General features: G+C 36.2%; 2 protein-coding genes and 1 long non-coding RNA gene across 4 annotated transcripts; 1 reads left to right on the forward strand and 2 right to left on the reverse strand.

The window, feature by feature from the left end:
* Positions 1-1,936: 1,936 nt before the first annotated feature.
* Positions 1,937-7,729, reverse strand: LOC128549880 (protein THEM6-like). Of its 2 annotated transcripts, XM_053527551.1 has the most exons (4): positions 7,477-7,729; positions 7,000-7,062; positions 5,094-5,305; positions 1,937-4,599 (listed from the first exon to the last, which is right to left on the reverse strand). In XM_053527551.1, exons 1-4 carry the CDS (start codon positions 7,619-7,621, stop codon positions 4,375-4,377), a joined length of 645 nt encoding a protein of 214 aa, XP_053383526.1. In that variant the 5' UTR covers positions 7,622-7,729; the 3' UTR covers positions 1,937-4,374. The 2 variants fall into 2 exon arrangements, with proteins under 2 accessions (XP_053383526.1, XP_053383528.1); XM_053527553.1 differs by having other exon boundaries at positions 7,000-7,729.
* Positions 7,730-8,894: 1,165 nt separating this feature from the next.
* On the reverse strand, positions 8,895-17,578 carry LOC123535842 (protein THEM6-like). Its single transcript, XM_053527554.1, has 3 exons — positions 17,270-17,578; positions 12,695-12,906; positions 8,895-9,432 (listed from the first exon to the last, which is right to left on the reverse strand). The coding sequence occupies exons 1-3, from the start codon at positions 17,475-17,477 to the stop codon at positions 9,391-9,393; spliced, it is 462 nt and encodes a 153-aa protein (XP_053383529.1). The 5' UTR covers positions 17,478-17,578; the 3' UTR covers positions 8,895-9,390.
* On the forward strand, positions 12,903-17,276 carry LOC128549881 (uncharacterized). Its single transcript, XR_008367990.1, has 3 exons — positions 12,903-13,762; positions 15,760-15,889; positions 16,828-17,276. It is a non-coding gene; the product is annotated as an uncharacterized LOC128549881 (long non-coding RNA).
* Positions 17,579-21,382: the final 3,804 nt, after the last annotated feature.

Raw genomic sequence — 21,382 nt, forward strand, 5'->3', positions numbered from 1 at the left:
GTTTCATTCATTAAGATTAGGTCAAAATTGTGACCTCTACAGTGTTAACAGTCAAATTATTGACGACGGACGGACGGACGACGACGGACAACGGACACAGGGCGATCATAAAAGCTCACCTTGAGCACTTCGTGCTCAGGTGAGCTAAAAATACAGCCTCTATCACATACACAAGGTTTTCCTTTGATTTGACCTAGTGACCTACTTTTTGACCCAAGATGACCTATATTGAAACTTGATCTAAATTTCATCAAGGCAATCATTCTGACCTAATTTCATGAAGATCAATTGAAAAATATAGTCTCTATCGCATACACAAGGTATTTCTTTGATTTGACCTAGTGACCTACTTTTTGACTCCAGATGACCCATATTCAAACTTGACCTAGACTTCACCAATGCAATCATTCTGACCAAATTTCATGAAGATCAATTGAAAAATACAACCTCTATCACATACACAAGTTTTTTCTTTGAAATGACCTAGTGACCTAATTTTTTTATCCCAGATGACCCATATTCGAACTTGACCTAGATTTCATCTAGGCAATCATTCTAACCAAAATTCATGAAGATTAATTGAAAACTACAGCCTCTGTCGTATACACAAGGTTTTTCTTTGATTTGACCTAGTGATTTAGTTTTTGATCCCAAATGACCTATTTTCAAACTCGGCTAGATTTTATCAAGATAATCATTCTGACAAAATTTCATGAAGAGCAGTTGAAAAATACAGCCTCTATCGCATACACAAACTAAATGTTGACAGACAGACAGACGACGGACGCCGGACATCGAGCGATCACAAAAACTCACCTGAGCATTGCTCTGGTGAGCTAAAAAACGGACGGAGGGACTGGAATTTTGTCTTGCAGCTTTCTTTTTCGTGCTCTTAAAAGTTAGGCTCTTGGTGCTCTTGACTCAAGACAAGTTGTTGAGTACATTAGTGTAATTATACCTTAGATTGACCATAATTTTATGTTTTACTTAATATGATCTGGTATTTTTCACTAATGTTAGAGCCTTTCTCAGCGTAGAATAATTTTATTTACATTGTGTTGTCTAACATGTTGAAAATAGGGAAAGTGCGAGGTTGGCATGCCCTAAACGCGTTTAAACTCCCTGTTTCCTTTATATAGGTTACTGACCGTTCCAAGGCGGTTCCCCTATTTTCAACTTGTTTTCTGTCCGTCTTGTATCTTGTGTTGCGTATGTCGTCTTATTTGTGGTTAGCGTGTCCTCCCTCTTTTTTCTCACTAGTTTTAATGCATTATTCTGCGATCTCAGATTTCTGGATGGCGTATATATTTCTAATATGTTTACTACATAAGCTGGTGATTGATCTTCGAGTGCCTTATATGTAATCTACCCTACACTGCACAGGAAGCCAATGGAGTCCGCACTTTCTTCAGATAGCTCTGACTGGTTTTGTGTACATTGTGTAATTCTTTGGTCCCCAGGACAGGCCCTTGAGGTACACTGTACTTCATGAGCACTGGTTGTGATAGCTCACCATCTATGCATACTTATCATTATCATTTATCATCATCAATAGTAGTATACATCCAACACTTTCATCAGTATTAATTTTTTCATCAGTACTGTTTTTCGGCATCACCAATATTATTCTTAATCAAAAAATCATTCATCATTATCATCATGATCATTTATCATCATTTTCTCGTCAAATCAGCCATCATCAGTACCGTCCATTTATTCATTTATCATCATCTTCAATATCACTCATTATCATCATCATTTCCTTGCCATTATTATAAAAATCCAATCCTAATTTGAAAACGCCTAATTCAGACCATAAGGACTTTGATTCCAATCAGAAGGACCTGTTTTTAGAGTGGCCATTTTTATACATTTTCATAAAACTAATTGATAATTTTGACCGAACCTTTCCAGAATAAAAAATGCAAACAAAACAAATTGTTAATAATTTGTTATGACAGATAAACATAGAGTATGTAAAATATACATATATACACCGAAAACTAAAACAGTTTTTACTTGTATCTTTTAAACAACAATGAACTAATTGTGAATAAGCATCTCTATATATGAATAAACATGCACTGATAAATGTTTAAAAGAAGAGTCGGTCAAAAACTAAGAGAGGAAGGCTCAAGACTTTTGCGCATATAATGGTGGTTAAAATGTCGGAATTAATTATAGTTATACATGGGACACTTTCTTGCACAACTTAACATATAAACAGCGTAATCAAAATACAAAGAAACTAACTGTGAATGCACAGAGCACCAATTGTACTGCACTCATAAGAATGTATGTCATTCATTTGTGTGGTTCATTGTTCTATACTATTTTATATACATAATACATATGTCCAAACAGAACGGGTATTTAAGGTTCAATTAGTCTGCAAGTTATAGGAAATAACAACATTAATGATATTAATAGAATTGAATGCAGTCATTTTAAAGTAACATTATCCGAATGATTTTTAGAATGTTTTGTATTTCTTGTTTTCATATTGATATTCAATTGATAGTAAACGAAATAAAAAAGGGATGACATTGTTTCACTATCACAGCCTCCACAAAAAGAAACCAAACAACACTGTGTACAATGATATATTACATACAGAAAATAAATAATTATTATACAACAAGGACAAAACATTCAAATGGAGAATTGCATTGAAATAGTCAATGGCAAAATCCCACTGGGAAATGACACGCTTAACCCGATCATATTCCATAAAATAGAATGTAGGAATAGACTCCCTTGAGTCACTGAAAACACCGCAAACAGAGTCCGAACCACACTGTGCGTAGTATATCGTTAGACTTATTATCAATATGTGCAGATGTATCTTGATACATAAACAATGACTTCAGTGGCGCTTAAGGAAACTCTAAGGGGTGGAGGGGTGACCTGTTTTAACATTTATTATGCAAACGGTAATTAGAGTTTTCTCCACATTTCTCAGAAAAAAAACCATAAAGTGTAGCATACCAAATTGAAGGTAAAAGATAGAAATATACTATGGTACTATTTTAATAACATTTGTGCATTGAGAGACTCTTTGAATATAACCAAATAGGTAAAACTCTCTTGTCATCTTCAAACAGATTCAAATCTCTCATCAGTACATGTACTTCGAATGAGCCACAACTGTGTGTGCAGTATGGGAGGTCAATAAACTATCAAAGTGTTTCACAATTTTGTCCTAAATTGCCAGGAAAAAAAGAGTCACAGACAAATCAATTATTTTTCTGTTTCCTTCCCCCCATTGAATTAAACGTGATATAATTCAAGAATGGGCTCAATGTGATACAATTTTATAGCTCATCCTGCCATGTATTAATAACATTATTAATACTTAATATTCACAAATAATTAGGCCTTTCCACAAAGACAGCCAGTAAAAAGCCATTATATCTAGCTGGTGAAAATCAGTTACTCAAAGCAATATAACTCCCACTAATGCTCCCTCTAGAGCCTTGGATGACCACATTCTTCTTCTTCTTATTATTATTTATTATTATACCAGGTTTATTTATCGCCCTTTTCATGATAAACACGTTCAAGGGTGCTTTACATATACTGCAGCCACACAGGGCGCTACTAGTACAGACACAGAGCGACCTGACCAGCGGGACAGAGTGAGATAAGGCCCCTAGAACAGACAGAGAGAACTTTTCAGATACAGATGTGTCCGGTTAACTTAGCCTAGCTCTTTTCGAATAGACAGTCTGGTTCTTTAACGTGCCCGGTGTATAGCACCGATACACGCGAAGCCGTTTTTCCTGGGAAGAACCAGTACAGGCCTCTAGTTAGGTGGGAGACACTCAAGAAGAGCATCTCAGAACTTTCCATTGCCTGGACCGGGATTCGAACCCCGGACCTCTGGACTGACAGTCAAGCGTGTTTCCACTAGATCATCGGCCCACCTATTATCAGTATTGAGATTCAGGAAATCAGATACTAAGCTGATGGTCCGAGTACTGTGAATAAATTTATAGCCTTGCTGTTCTTTTCAGAAGAGTGTTATTGTAAACACATGTCAAATATTTACTGTTTATCCTGGAAATTAATCAAATGGAGGTTTTATAGTTGAACTTTTATTATTTATTTTTATTTTTTTGCATCTAATAGAGGAAAGTATAGTGAATTGATATGAAAAAGAAACTAAAACAATGTCCAAAAATGTTTCACCCCTTAGAGTATCCTTAAATAATTTGATTATTTAAAATGTGCAAGCAAATTTAACCTATAAGGTTCATCAGTGTGAACATGATTTATTTCCTTTTCCAGGTTTAGTTCCATGCATAGTTTATGTCATTGTCCAATGCACTTGATGACACAGCTGAAGCTTGAAATGCATTAACTAATTTAACTTTATAGCTTCTTAGAAATATCCATGTTTATTTCTTGAAGCTTACGAACCAAATTCGATAGAACTTGTTTACTTTGGACACAATCCTTTCCCAAAACATTTAGTACTTGTGACGTTGTTACTCCAGTCAGTCTGTGGATTGATAAAATTGTTGCACATTCCTTCTTATCAAGGTTCCTCATCACTGTCTGCTTCATATAACATGACGTATCATCCCAGTATACAATCTGAAAAAAATGTACGTTTCCCAAATTGTAATCGGTTTACAAATTACAAATAACAAAAGAAATGGATTTTAACATCGGTTTTGCTCAGTACAGACCTTGAGCGGTCGTTCTACGCATGTCGCACCCCGCTGAGGCACCTGAGTAAGTCACGTGATATTCCATTATGTCCAAAATGGTCGACAGTAACGATTTCCGAATAAAGTAAATATGATAGATATGCAGTCTTTATGTTAGCGTCACTCTTTTAATAATTTAAGTTTACAGCTTTGAAACAGACATGACTATTTACATCACAAGTTACTTTTTGCACAATAATGCAGTTTTGCCATGAAAATATGAAATATATCAATATATACATGTATATACAATGACAAAAGGTGCTATGAACAGATCAGTTTGTCATTGGTTTAAAATGTGATTACTTAAATGTGAGTTCCTGAACTGTATTTGTTTTATTTTTCACATGTTTATACTTATTTGAAAGGCATACCTACCTTAGCAATTATTTTGAATGTTTCAAACATCTTAATCGGGTATTCATATGTCATATGATATGCTGTAACTTTTATTTCTCCTTTCAGAGTTGCCAACGCATCATGGACGAAATTCTCTACCCAGAATTCAGTTTGACCAAAGCCACATTCGCGCAGGAGTCGTCCAGTTGTTATCTGTAGACCTATATCAACGTCTGTTGGCAAACATATCACTGCAGAGGAAAACATATATTATATGAAAGACTTATAAACATTTTCGTTGTAAACAACTCATTCGATTCTTTCGGACTGGTAATAACCCAGAGGATAACAGTGACGTTTTTCACGATTTGCCTGTGTACATCGGTGATTTATATGTCCTAAATTTAGTTTTACATGTGGTGCGTTTGAAGAGCATGTAAATCAGGCACTTTTAAACTATCGCTAGCAATGCATTTTTATTCAAATCTGTGAAAAGATGCTTTGAAAGCATAGAATGCAACCAAGCAACATGATAGCAGATTGTTCTTGGTAATGAAATGTGGAACAACCCTCACGCCCCCTAGCGACTTTTTGCGCAGAATTCTCTATAATTGTAAATGTCTAATGTAAACACAATCAGAAAATGCGGTTAGGGGCCTCCATGACCGAGTGATTAAGGCCGCTGACTTCAAATCACTTGCCCCTCTTCGATGTGGGTGCGAGTCTCTCTCGGGGTTTTGAATTCTTCATATGAGGAAGCCATCCAGCTGGCTTACGGACGATCTGGGTCCACCATTAAAGCTGGAAAGTCGTCATTTTGTTTGGGTTAAACGTCGCACCGACACAATTATAGGTCATATGGTAACTTTCCAGCTTTGATGGTAGAGGAAGACAAAATGTTGTATCATTTAGCGTCGGTTGTATCATTTAGCGTCAGTTTTGTATCATTTAAGTTAAACGTCAGTTGTATCATTTAGCGTATTGTATCATTTAGCGTTCCCACACCCCTCCGTGCATTATTTCATCACGAGCGGGCACCTGAGTAGAACCACCGACCTTCCGTAAGCCAGCTGGATGGCTTACTCACATGAAGAATTCAACGCCCCGAGTGAGGCTCGAACCCACATCGATGAGGGGCAAGTAATTTTAAGTCAGCGACCTTAACCACTCGGCCACGGAGACCCCCGAAAAGTCGTCATACGACCTAAAATTGTGTCGGCGCGACGCTAATTTGACAAAAAAAGGAACCCTTGTCTGCACAATAGCAGCTGCATTTATGATTTGATATACAACAAGTGAAATCAGATAGGGGACAGTTTTGACGTCAGGGGCAGGAATGAAAATATTTTGTATAGAACCACTTGATGATACTACATACCAAATATTTAAGCTCTGGGTCTTGCGACTTTGGACAAGAGTGTCAAAGATTTTTCTCATTTTAGCTCTGTATGTTAAGTCTAGCGAAACCTTTTCAATAAAATCACAATGCGTCCGGTCAAGTTTGGTGAAGCTGAATCAAGCGGCACGAGAGTAGAAACTGTTTGGTGCAAATTTTGGATAAACTGACGGATAATGAACAGCCAATTATCCTGAAATATCACCATGAATACTAAATGCTCAGCAGAACTAAACTTGCCCTTTTTTATTTTCTGATATTTGCCCACATGTATGTTTTATTTATATATATGGCATTATTTACAGTATAATAAGTGTCTGCTTTATCTAACCTTTTCTTCTAGTACATATAAACTGCCCGGTCTAAAAAATAAGTAAAAATTGAACCTGATCCAAACGGCCACCTTCCGTCCGATATTCCACTATCACCCCTATACATAATCTTTTAAACTTGATTACTCTGGTATATGGCATAAATACTGTGTATATTTTATTGCATTCAAAAAGGGTCATTAAGGACAGTATACATGTGAAAATTGATCATTTTTACCTTTGAAGATATTGGTGTCCATCAATTTCTTAGGTTTATACCTTCTCCTCATCTTGCAGAAATGTAATACCAGCAATCTGACTAAAGTACATATCCTATTACGCTACGCATAGGATCTGAGAACGACCTATTCATGGCCTCGTTCTGACGACCCTTTCGCTAGCCAATCTGAGCCTAGCTTACAACATTTTGCAAATCTACCTGTAGCCTTGACTTTTAATATTTACAATTCTGATGTCGTATTGTGTCAGATGACCGGTTAGCTCAGTCGGTTGGCCACTTGCTTTGTAAGCGAGGGGTCCCGGGTTCGAGCCTTGAAATAACCGCATATTTTTCTTACTCTTTGGCATTCGAACAAGTCGTCTGATTGGTTAAAATAAAAATAGCAATACTGGAAATCCAAAATATACAGAAGACGTATGTGAATGGGTCGTTCTCAGATCTTCGTTTAGAAGATCAAGTACTTCAGTCAGATTGGTAATACCAGCACGTTCCTCCATATTGCATGAACATCACAAGTTAAACATATAAACAACCCAACCACAATACACAGAAAACCATTGAACATCCACAAAACACCAGTCAGAATGCACAATATCAAATATAAACATGTGTAATTCATTTGTACACGTGGTTGATTATATGTTTATTTCACAGATCTATAACTTCCAATACAACGGTTATTTTATAAATATACAATCTTCATGTAGAACGGCTATTTTACAGATGTTTAATGTTCAAGTAAAGCGGGTATTAAGCAAGTCATATTCAAATGTTTACACACAATAAATAGATAAAGTTACATACTTCGTACACGGTTTATTTTTATGTATGTACTAATTTTGTATCGTCAAATAAGAAGGGTTAACTGTTTAACGTTTTTTGTTGTTGTTTTGTTTACAAAATGTCTGGTTATTGCATAGTTGTTATTATGGCTAATGCAATCTTTTCATACATTTTACAGAAAAAAATAGTAAAGATATGAAATAATATCATACTAACTTTCAAACTGGTTGGTAAGTATAACAATTAAAAACAGTTTTCACTTTTTGTATAGCGCGTATAAATATAGCTAAATTTGCTAGTCTTTTAGTGACCTATGTATATCGGATCCCTCCCTGTGGTAAATAATTAAACGGATCCCTCTCAGTTCGCGCACAGGACACTCTTTGTGGTAAACAATGAACTCTAACGTCAGGGAGCTCAGAAAATCAAAATTTTCGTCCTAAACACAGGTTTCTGCATAAAAACATATGAACCACGGGAAGACGTAGCTATATACCATTGCCTTTTCATCATTACATTTTTATTATCAGTTAACACAAGTCCAAACGAAGATGAGCGCCAAGCGAGGAAGCAACTAGAGTATTCCCTAACACGCGCAATGGTAACAGAATGCATGGCACGTGAATAAAAAGATGTTTTAATAAATGATATAAAAATCAAGTCTTGAGAACTATCAAAGCAAGTACTAAATGTACGCAAGTGGTAGAAATCCCATTCATCTAATTAACTGTCATAGCCAAAACTAAATGGTACAAATAAAGACACCGGTCACCGTGGCCTAGTGGTTAAGGCGTCCGCCTCGGGATCGGGAGGTCGAAGGTTCGAGCCCCATGGGGATCGTTCGTCCGGGGGATGTTTGTCATAAGACTCGTTCCGAAATGGCCGGTTCGTGAGCCGCGAGCTAGTAAAATGAATGGTTACCGACTTCTATCCGCCTGGCGCCTGGCATAGTGGTAGGAGTTGGGAGGTAATTGGTACGCACAATAAAAGTGTCTCATAAGCCAAATTGGCTGGCCCTTTCAGTAGGGGTGACACTATAATAAACAACCTTTACCTAAAGACTACGACGAAAGAACACTGGTCTATATAAAAACACATATATTTTATAATATTTTTATTGAAATGTTTTCTCTAAATAACCTAAATGTGCGCTAAACATGCTTTCAAAGTACGGCTCTGTGACTATTTTTGTAATAGAAAGTTCCATGTTTGAAGGTAAATTTGGCGCTTTTTTCCGATCATACAGTTGACAAATTTGGTACCATAAAGCCACAGAAAATCAGAATTCCTCTAATTACTATAGACACCAATATTTGTATTTTTACTTATAAGCTGATTTAACTCATATTTGATGCCAACACCATCTTTTTATAAACAAACGGGTGTATTTTTGTAATATTCTCACACACTTTTCCATTTGTGTTTGACCTTTTTGAAATATGTAGAGTGAAATTCTTGAAAGCTCTGTGTCACATTTACGTAATCATTTTTCTGGAATTCTACGGTTTTATCTTTACTTCCAATTAGAGTAGACACTTCAGTTCCTTCTAGGTGATGCACGGATAAAATGGTGGCGCATAAACACTTATCAGTATATCTAAGAACTTACTGTGACACGTAAAATGCAGTTTCATCCCAGGAAATGACCTGAAAACGTATAAACACAAAAGTAAGGTACTAGTAACTGACTTTGTTCACCATATTTCCTACGAAACTATAAACATGACTGAATTATGATTCGAATATTTCACTTCAGGTGTGCTTGTTTTCCCCGCCAACACCGCGTGCAATGACATCACGAAATATTATTTATCAAGTAGAACGCTTGGTCTACAGGGTATATAAAAATAGAGAACGATAACGAAAACATTATCGGAAAAGTCGATTATGTCTTTATTGGTAATTCAGGGTTTACTTCATGGTAAATCAGGGTTATTTTTATAGTCAATACAATTCAAAAGTAGTACAACTATTTTGTCACGGTTAATGGTTTCACTACCCGATTCCCCTTTTCTCAAAAGTAACATTTAACATGTTATTGTTACAAATATTAATGGATCGCGATAATTTTATTTTAACGGTACCTGGTAAAATCCAAAAACAGGTAAAGCAGGTGTATTTTCCGATAAGTGGTGTTCATTTGTATATTGTAGTATTCTTTACTCTAGACACGATGCGTCATTCCATAACAGATTTGTAGTCAAGTGGATAGTGTGTTGGATCTCTATTCTTTTTATGTTTGTATGGTGTAGGTTCGAGTCCTTCTTTTTTAAAAATGATTTTACTAATTCTTTTTTTGCAGGTCTTTTTTATATCATCTTTTGTATTTATTTTTGCTTTCATTCTTACAAGAGTTTTCTCTATTCATTTTGCAATGTTAATAGATTTAACATCGATTCTCATATGAGATCTTCTGAAAAATATTAATATGTACTTAGTATAAGTGCACAAGAAAATCATGATACAAATAGTTTTGCCTGCATTCTTTTCCAGGTAAAAACATGTTAAAAAATTTAAAAAAAAAGTAGCTCGTCCCATATTCGAACCAGCACCGTAAGCTTACAAATCATACGTGTAATCCACTAGACCACGCCGCAACTTACATCGGTTTTGTGATATAAGATATTTGTCATGTAATGTTTCCACCTGATTCCCTATTTCATTGTTATGGGTTGATCCGGTATTAGTAAATAAAGGCCACAGTTATCGCGTTTTGTTAATACCGTGCGAGAGTACAGTCCATAAAATAAACAAACGTGTTTGTAAATATGGACGGATCCAAATGGAAGGGGAAGAAGCATTTCATAGAAATATTTCGATGGCAAAATACAATACATATAGCCCTGACCAACCTATAAACCGGGACAGTCTATTTTATAAGTGCAACAACACGGTTGACCCCCATTCTTATTGACGAATTGTATTTAGAATGTTTTTGTTTATAATTTTGCTGCCGCATTTGTTGTTATAAACATAAAATGTGTGTTTCTTCTTAATGATATTTCCTATTATCATATAAATTTGACATAGCATTCTTTAAGTCTCGTGTGTCTGTTGTAAAACGTCTCCCCATACTCGGACTCAGAGTTATTATATTTCATTGTCCTTTTGGTTCATGGAGAACATTTATTTTGTCTTTCGTAGATTTCCGCTTAAAGTTTGTGTCATGGGGCGTGAGAGGTGTTGCACATTTCATTACCTCTTATGAACAGACTCAATTTTACGCTCTAAATGATGTTTTGACAGATTTTAAATATCAAAATATCACAACAGCAGTCTATAAGTGTCGTATGGAAGCTGCAGATAGGCCACCCCGCACAGTTCCGCTTAAAGCCGGTGCTAGGGGACGTCATTACCTCTTATAAACAGACTCTATCAAACCTAGTCTGCTGTTATTTTGCTTGGTTGCGTTCCAGAGTGTCTTTGACATATTTTATCAACTATCACAACAGTCTTTAAGTGCTGTGTGGCTGTTGTAAAATGTCTACCCGTACTCGGACTCAGTGTTGTTATAATTCCTGGTCCTTTTAGATCATGGAGAATATTCATATTGCCTTTAATACAGTTCTGCTTAAAGCCGGTGCTAGGAGACATGAGTAGTGTTGCACATTAAGCCCCCATTACACTCAGACGAAGACCATGAAGACCGCACTACGTCTTGAAAATTTCGATGAACGCGGCGGGAACGGGGTCAAATTCGAAAAATGTTACGTTCATACTACGTCCTTACAACGACCCTGCTAGGTTCTCACTGCGTCTAACACGTTTCCACTAATTTCTTACCACGCGCGTCTTCACGCGCTCACCACGTCCTTACTACGAGCAGTCAGATTGCACCACGCGCTTACCACGCGCTTATCACGTTCTCGCTACCTTCGTTGGCTCCAATGACGTAGCAAGAATGCAGTGACAACCCAGTGAGAACGACATGCAATCTAATCCCGTCCGCACCACGCTTTTACCTCGTCAAATAAGTTTGTTTGTTTGTTTTAGGTTTAACGCCGTTTTTCAACAGTATTTCAGTCATGTAACGGAGGGCAGTTAACCTAACCAGTGTTCCCTGGATACTGTACCAGTACAAACCTGTTCTTCGCAAGTAACTGCCAACTTCCCCACATGAACCAGAGGTGGAGGACTAATGATTTCAGACACAATGTCGTTTATCAAATAGTCACGGAGAACAGACGCCCCGCCCGAGGATCGAACTCACGACCCCGCGATCCGTAGACCAACGCTCTTACCTACTGAGCTAAGCGGGCGGGCTTCGTCAAATAAGTACCTACTAGGTTTCGTCAAATAAGTACCTACTAGGTTTTAGTTACGTTATTATTACGTAAATGCCGTCGTTACTACCGTCCTTATTAAGTTCTCACTGCGTCCTGATTCGACCACGTCCTCACTGCGTTTGCTTTGAACATGTCCAAAGTTCGACCGCGTCCTCCACGTCCATGAAGACCATATCACGTCCTTATCGGTGTCTACTGCGTTCCTTCTACGTTGTACAAGTTCTTACTGCGTCCTGCCAGTTTTTTTAGGACGTGATGTGAACGTGGCTGAGTACGATGGGGGTATTATATAACCTCTCAGGAACAGACACAATAAAACCAAGTCTGCTATGATGTTGATTGCTTGCGTTTTATGCTTCCAAATAATCTTTGGACAGGTTTTTATAGATTTTTCTATCAGAGTAGAAAGTATTTTGATTCCACTGTTTGGGGTGTTCTGTACTTCCGGGAAATCTACCCTTAACTTAATAATATACCATTCTTTGATTACCTCTCTTAATGCTTCTAAATGTACGCGTTCATCACTGAAATTTTGCATGTCCTCCAATTAGACAACTTAAGTATTTTTATAAACTAAAGTTTAAAGTGTAACTTGATTTTTACTTCATCAAAAAACAACTTACATGAGAAATTATTTCAAAGCTTTCAAACAACTTTATTGGATATTTGTAGCGTATATACCGCCCTGCTACATGTATTGCTGCCTGTCGGGAATACAAAGCGTCGTACATGAAATTCTCAGTCCAAAATTTTGTGTGAGCAAATGTACATTCTTGTAGCAGACGACTTTCTGTTAGATGTAAGTTCATGTCTACGTCTGTTGGAAGACACATAACTGAAATAAACATAGCGTACAATAAGTCACAAAAGTGACTTCCCTTTCATCATTTAGTCAAAACTGATAATAAAACATTACTAGAAAGTAAAAAAAAAAATTAATCGTTAACAATTAACTTTAAAACATGATTCTCGAACAAAAGAACGGAATACTCTACGGCTATTATCCATACCATGAACGTTATGTATTGAATCCACAACAGCAATCGGCAAATTAAGAATTCTCCGTACGAGGTTTCGGCATTTCCCGCTTTTGTTCGGAGTTATGGTGTCACCCCGGTATAGAAGTACTTCCGGGTCGTTGTATCCTAGAAAGTAGTTCTTTGAAATTTTGAAGTTCCCAATTTAACGCTATCCCTACTTTGACATGTTATATTCCAAATGTATTTATTGATACTGTGTACATTTTTTGTCATTTCTGATGTCTTTAACAGTTGTTCTATGTGTGTTTTTCAGGATTACATTTCTGTGCGGAAGGATTAAAAAACTACACCAGACTGGTGGCCATGACAGATGTCAGTGGGAAATTTAAACATGGACTAGATACTTTGATGTGTAGCAAAAAAGTTCATCGTTGATGGTGGTGTTTTTCTGTGATATATTGACTGGGATAGTATTACTCTTCAGAAATACAGAGCTGTCAATGCTGCAATTTTGTTGTGAAATTCACAATCCATGTCCAAAAGTGCTTGTTTTACTATACAGCAAAGAAGGAGAAATTGTACCGGGCCGACACCTATATGGCAAATTCAGAAAGTGGAATATCTCAGCAACCATAGGGTTTACAGTCATGAAACTTCACACACTAGTAGCTGATAACAATACAAATCAGTGGCTAAAAGGATATTTCCAAGGTTTGTGAAATTTTAATTTTATTCAAATTTTAAAAATTCAGTAGTTGAATTTTCTTTGAAATTTGAGTAATAGTTGTCTCCTCTTGATTTGTCAGTCTTCTACTATAGTGCAAAGATACTGAACAAGCAGGAAGCTTTAAAAAGGCTATATAAAAAGAAGACACATAGTTTTTCACTTTAATTTTAAGAAAAAAATATAAATTTAAATTTCTTAAATTTTTTTTAAAAAAATTCTATTTCGCATAGCGTCTCTTTTCCGAAGAATTTATAAGTATATATATGTGAACATGTTACAAAGTGCCGCAGTAGACCGTGGATGAACAGTGTCGTATGTGTGGAAGCTGTACATTTTGGACAGGATGGGTTTATAAATGAGGCTATAGTCGGTTTCGTAACAGGAGTCGGAGAGACTGATTGCTTGTCGGGCCTGGATCTCGAACCGGCCCTCGGGCTATTATCACCTTGCCAGGGTCATTATCACTCAAAGGCACCGCTCTCCCATGTATTTACCTGTTTATTAAATGTTTACCTATAATATAGTAAGAAATGTATTTTTGTGTCATTTCTATGGGTAGGTCTACTTGCATCTTCTGGAACAATAAATTTCAGCTTTTCAGTTTCTATATTATTTGTATAAGAGTCTATTTAGATCTACTGTATAAAATCAAATACCTGGATAGTTGTACTTTCTTGCTTATTCCACAATTTAGGGATAAAAATACGATATTTCACGAATAATACACGATGTTACGCTCAAGATGATAAAATAAAACGGAAATATTCGCTGTTTTACCTCCAGGAAACGCGATGACGTCATTTCTGTTTACGGACGTTAATTTCCCGCGCTAACGCCAGGGCCATTATCGATAATGGCCCCGGGGCTTATTATGATAATGTGATAATGCATGACGCAATGCGATAATGGGATATTTTTCAGCACAAATTTGTTACTATTTATAGGTACTCATGTAATAAACTGATGTTAAAGCCAGTCAGCAGGCGTCTCATATATGATATAAAGAAATTGCGTGAATGTTCGTTCCCTTGCGTATGAGACGCATAACTAATATTACACGAAATAATTATTTTTCTCATTTCAGTCAAATCCAATGTGCTACCGGCATTTTGGCATTGAAGGACATTGCTTACCGGTGTGCCGAGTGCATTTGTCGGCATTATTAATGTATAACAAGTTTTCTTTACACTGACAGGACATTGGTTGTATTACACAGGGAATTACATGGAGGTTGCTTCAGTGTGATAAAATAGTTGTTGTTGTTGTTGTTGTTTGTGTATTATTTTATTTATTCATTTGTTTTTTTCAGTTTAGAACATATTCCGAGCTTTCAGCTTCAGCCCGCATCAGGCCGTCGTCAGATACATTCTGCCTTGAATGGGATGCTTCTATTCTGATTTGCTTTTCAGGTTTACAATGCAGGTCTGTGTTACTAAGAAAATATTTAACGGGGCTGATTCCTGGGTCGGCCTCGTGCAGTTTCCTTAATATGTATTTGTCCTGGTACCGACTGGAAACACAACTTGACGGTATTTGTATTTCAGTTTTGCTCGATTCATTCTACTTCATTCTTTAGATAGGACTTTTCCTGTTGGGACTTTTATTCATGTTTTTCTGTATGTTATTTTTTCATAGCATTTATGTGTTTCAATTTTTAAATGTGCATTTCAGATACTTTGTTGTCTGTGCTGAAAGAGGTTGTCTGGTAATAGTTATTTTAATATTCTTTTCACTGTTTCAGCTAACATATATGTAGAAAAGTATTCAGTTGCAGTGTTTTAATGACAGACTTCCTGTAAAGTTCCTGAACCAGTTGATATCAGAATGATTAAAGAAATGATAGATGGTACCAATCTGTGAATATTATGTCACTTTTTTCTATAGGTGTTCCTGATCACACTTAGAAACTATACACAACACACTCAGCTGTTTCTCAGAAAGGCCGACACCCGGTTCACAATCTTTCTTTTGTCATTTGCAGGCGATGAATTCCATATGTCAGAAGGAAATTTAGAATCGTACAACTAGTCAGCAGCTACCATAAACCAGACCAACCTATTAAGTCGAGCGGGCAGAAGCTGTGATTCCCAGTGTAACACCGCAGAATGACGGTTTAGTTTTCGGTAAGCGATTTACATGTTCCACCGGTGCATTGCCCTCTGGTCCTAATGTCTTTAGTCAGAACTGTAGCCTAAAATGTCAGTAACTGCTTGATAGTTTCAGGGGTACCCTGAGCTGTGTCTGGCTCCAGTTGGAGTTCTTGACCTTCCGCACTTGCCTGCTTCCAAGATGGCGCGGATCGGCTTTGCATTTGGCGCTTCAGGCATTGTTCGGCTAGCCGAAGAAATAATTCATTTTAAGATAGGCTGTGATGTATTGATCTGTTTTACTTCCAGTAATTGTCATAATATAATCACATATTGGTCTTTGCTTGTGGGCTTTGGTCTTTCAATCATTAAAAGGTTTCATTTTTCTGCAATTGTAGTGGGTAAATTATGCATTTTTACTAAAAATTGCATATTTTAAAGTAAATTTTCATTTTGATACATCATTTTTCAAAATAAATAAGCTTAAAGTTACATAAAACATACTATAAGCATTAACTAGTGATATCACAGTTGATTTCATGAAAATCTGATTGAAATTTTCAGAAGGAAGGCAAATTTTGTAATGTGCCTTTTTCTCTCAAAATTCCGGTTTCCGAGCCAATTTCTCCGCAAAGTAGGTCTAATGTTTGAAATGTTTCTGCGGGACAAAATTTTCTTTGCGATGACAATGTCTTGTGTAACTTTTCTCGCAAAACCCTAAGTTACAAGATTTTATGGGAAAAATTTGGCTAAATTAAAAAATTTGATAAGATTTAGGTGTCACCCCGTATAGAAGTACTTCCGGGTCGTTGTATCCTAGAAAGTAGTTCTTTGAAATTTTGAAGTTCCCAATTTAACGCTATCCCTACTTTGACTGTTATATTCCAAATGTTTTATTGATACTGTGTACATTTTTTGTCATTTCTGATGTCTTTAACAGTTGTTCTATGTGTGTTTTTCAGGATTACATTTCTGTGCGGAAGGATTAAAAAACTACACCAGACTGGTGGCCATGACAGATGTCAGTGGGAAATTTAAACATGGACTAGATACTTTGATGTGTAGCAAAAAAAGTTCATCGTTGATGGTGGTGTTTTTCTGTGATATATTGACTGGGATAGTATTACTCTTCAGAAATACAGAGCTGTCAATGCTGCAATTTTGTTGTGAAATTCACAATCCATGTCCAAAAGTGCTTGTTTTACTATACAGCAAAGAAGGAGAAATTGTACCGGGCCGACACCTTATGTCCGAAGAATGCCGAATTATCAAACGAGAATATGTAATCACACGGAAATTGCCGAGTGTTATTACGGGTCCATTACCTTAATACAAAGAAATGATACTTTGCAAGTTAAGAATGTAACAAAAGAAAATTAAGTTTCAAAAAAAAAAGATTGTTACCTTTGAACCCATTTGCGTCCATTAATTTCTTAGGACTAAACCTTCTTGTAATTTTGTAGTAACAGATGTAGAAGATTCTTTTTATAATGTTATACATGTCATACAATACGCATATAAAAAGCGCAAGTAATAAGCATAACAGGGATTCGAAACTCCAAAACACGCCGAACACCAGACAGAAAATAACAAACAAAACTGTAAATCCCATTCCTAAAATTAATTAAAATAAAAAACTTAAGATATTACATACAATTCGTTTGTTTTTATACAATAATATATAACATTCGCTTTTATAAATCAGTCGATATAATTTTAAATAGCACATTCTTTTGTTTATTGTAATACAATACATGAATAATCAATCAATAATGCGTTAAAGTTCGTTAATTTAAACTACTGGTATTCAAATGAGATTAAGAGAGCATAATGTTAATAATAACTTAGGTTTATAAAATTTATAAACGTTCCCTTTTTGTCGGTATCCTATTTTTACCTAATTTAGAGATAAAATTATTGTTTGAATACAATAGATAAAGTACCGTGTGAAACGCTGACTTCAAACAAATACGAGTAAGAACAGAAAGGAGTTACAGTATAGATGATTGCCGAGTATAATCTGGTATAATAATAATATAATAATAATAATAATAATAATAATAATGATAAAACCACAAATATTGTGAATTAAAGAACATGCGTACAGTGGCTCGTTTTAGTATGTTGCGAATATATAAATTCTTTTTGAGATAGTAAACACATTAATCTACTGATAAGGATATTCTTAAACATTCGTACAATGAGATTGTCCGGTCAATTCGAAAACAGTATGTTGAATTTACAACTGATGTGTACTTTATTCACAAAAATATATTGTAAAATGACAAGAGATTCAACAGAAATACCCATGCTCCAACAAAAACAGAAACCTTTATCTGTGTATGTATGGATATGTAAATGATAGACATGTAGACAAAGTAAAACAAATAGACCATAGGGCTAATACTAACATATTTAGGAATACAGTAGGTCACCGCCTTAGAACAGTTGGTAGCAAAAACAGAACTGAAGAGCTTCTACTAATTTACTGAACGCAAATCCAAATACTAAGCCTTAAGCCCAACCAGGGCAAAGTGGTTACGGTCGCTGACGTTGAATCACCTGCCCCTCACCGATGTAGGTTCGAGCCTCACTCGGGGCGTTGGATTCTTTATGTGAGGAAGCCATCCAGCTGGCTTGCGGAAGGTCGGTGGTTAAATAATGCACGAAGGGGCACCTGGGGTCTTCCTGCACCATCAAAGCTGGAAAGTTGCAATATGACCTATAATTGTGTCGGTGCCACGTTGAATCCAGCAAAACATACAAACTTAAGCCCAACCGTGTCCCAAAGTTGCATAACAGTGTAAGTATAGGAGTTATCCCCTTACATAAGTAATGGTACTGAGAGGCACAATGTACAAAATGCACTAGTATACATAGAAAGGAAACATCAGAAACCATAAACACAGTTTAGTTTAGTTTAATCATATTTTATTGCTTATTATTATTTACATTAACATATATCAATAAGTGTACATGTACAGCCAAAAAAAAAATAGCAAATGGGTCGAGCCACAAGTTCTTGCAACAACAGTAAACGGCCCTTCCCAAAACCATATACACATGTATACTCAGTGCCTTTAAAGAAACCAAAGCAACAGGAGAAACACAATTTAAGGCCTGCCGAAACCGGCCTAAAGACAACTTTCAAAGCACCTCAGTACCTGTGGGGTTTTAGCACTGCCTATGATGTAGTTTTCCATATGTACAGCAGACACAAAGACGAAAGCAATGCGTAAAACTGTAAAAGGGCTGAACATCATGCATGCGGTGTGTCTCAAAATAGTCGGGTCATAGCCACTTATGATAAAACGTTATAATATAATCTGTTCAAAAGCGTTTACAAAAACAGTATAACTAAACTATTTTATCCTGTTAGAATGCCTTCTTGGCGGAAAGTGATTTTGCCTTTGCGACCAGTGCAGACAAAGATCAACCTGCACGTCCGTGCAGTCTGATCATGGTCTGCACTGTTCGCTATTCAGTCAGTATATTTTCAGTGAACACCCCTTTGAATAATAAATTTTACTGCCAAAATTCAATGATGGACCAGTCCATTTTAGAAATTTAGCAGGGTAAAGGCTAAGGTGTATTATACTCAGTCATGTTTGTGATATCCATATCGTGTTTCCCCTTTTTTACCTGTTTTTCATTCGCAATTACTGAATGCAACTTATAGATTTTATTAACCCTTATCATGCTGGACACGGCTGATTCTGCCTTTGCGATCAGTGTAGATCATGGTCAGCCTGCACATCCGTGCCGTCTGATCATGGTCTGCACTGTTCGCCATTCAGTCAGTATCTTTTAGTAAGCACCCCTTTTAAAAGCTAACGGTACTATCCAAATTTAAAGATGGGCAAGTTAATTGTAGAAATTTAGCAGGATAAGGGTTAAAAAGGTCAATATTTTCATAGACATTTACGTTATTAACTTCTACAGTTAACTTTCCTATTAAATCCTTCCATGAAATTTCCTGAAATTTTGTTTGTTTTTAGACATCAACCAATAAAAATGTTAGTCATTAAGTTTGTTATAAATTTCTAAAATCTGCACAAAAATGCCAAGTTAGGTTAAAATGTCCTTGAAATATTTTATAGTGTTTTGTAATTTATTTTTTCTTTATTACAATTGCTAACAGAAAGGTTTTCAATACTAAAGAAATTTTGACCACAGTTGGAAATGTTTGTGGTAAAACAGACAAACTGAAAATTACATTGACCCATCATTATAATGAATAAAAAACTTCCATTTTAAGAGTTAAAGTTTGACTTTTTTAAAATTGTTTCATAGTTTTTATTCAAAATCATTCCCTAGATCCAGTAAATAGCTTCAGATCGTTCAGTACGACATTAATGTTGTGCTAGTGGTACCGTTAGTTTTTCTGCTTGAACATTTCGGCTTTGGTGGTCCACAATACTCCGGCTTTACTGTGAAATCATTTAAATTCGCTGGCATGATATTTCGCGCAAACACGAAAAAAAACTGTTTCGCGCGGGTTTTAATTCGCGCAGTTTCAATTTTAGAAAAAAAAATAGAATAAAATAATAATAAAAGCGCGGTCTTAAATTCGCGCATCAGTCCTAGCGCGAAATACGCGAAAATTCGTCCTACGCGAATAAAAATGATTTCACAGTATTAGCTTTGGGTATTGTTTAATCACATTTTGGATATGGTGCCTGCTTTTAAATTTTGTCATTTGACTATGCAGGCTCAATAATCTCTGATCCCCGCTCTAAATTCTAGTTGGTTTGTTCTGCCCATTGTTTTAATTGGGTACCATATGCCGCTTTTCATGAACTGCATCCTAGTAGATCATTGACGGGTTCATGTACACCGCCATATGAACACATCTGTGGATGTCTATAAATTACAATTTGATACTTGTCACATGTGCAATGTTGCGTTCTGCTCATCCAGGAGCTACAGGGCGTAGACGGTTGATTAAAATCTTAGCTAAATTCTATCCAAAACACCAAACATTCGGGTTTCTCGGACATCTCATTTCGACAAAAACTACTTTTCATACTTCCTTCTTGATAACAATATTAAAGGTTGATCTTTTCTAAATCATTCAATCCCAATTCTAATGACATTTTCCTGTGATGAAAATTTGCTAAAACGCAACTGTAAAAATTGTCTTTATGCTTTATTCCCACCGACTGATATCCTAGCATAATATATAACACTAACTGTCTTCAAAAGCTTTCTATTTCTTTTACAGATATGACCAGTACATGGGAGTAGACTATATTTAGGTCTTGCCTCCTATCGTAAATACTCTGTTTAACTCAGCTTGCGATAGCTAATATATCTAAGATATCCCATATCTACTGACTTAATATCATACTGCAGAGATTAACCTGACGGGGATTACTGTTATTTACACTGTCAGGTGACTTTGGAACATGGTGGGGGTAAGAGCGAGCTTGGGTGCGCACCATAAACCGGTTTAAGCTCCCCAGTGGTGTTTTTGCAACTGACCGTTCCAAGGCGGTGCCCCATTGTGTTCCTTTA

This window comes from Mercenaria mercenaria, chromosome 17, assembly GCF_021730395.1.
Source record: "Mercenaria mercenaria strain notata chromosome 17, MADL_Memer_1, whole genome shotgun sequence".
In the NCBI taxonomy this organism is placed as follows: Eukaryota; Metazoa; Mollusca; class Bivalvia; order Venerida; family Veneridae; genus Mercenaria; species Mercenaria mercenaria.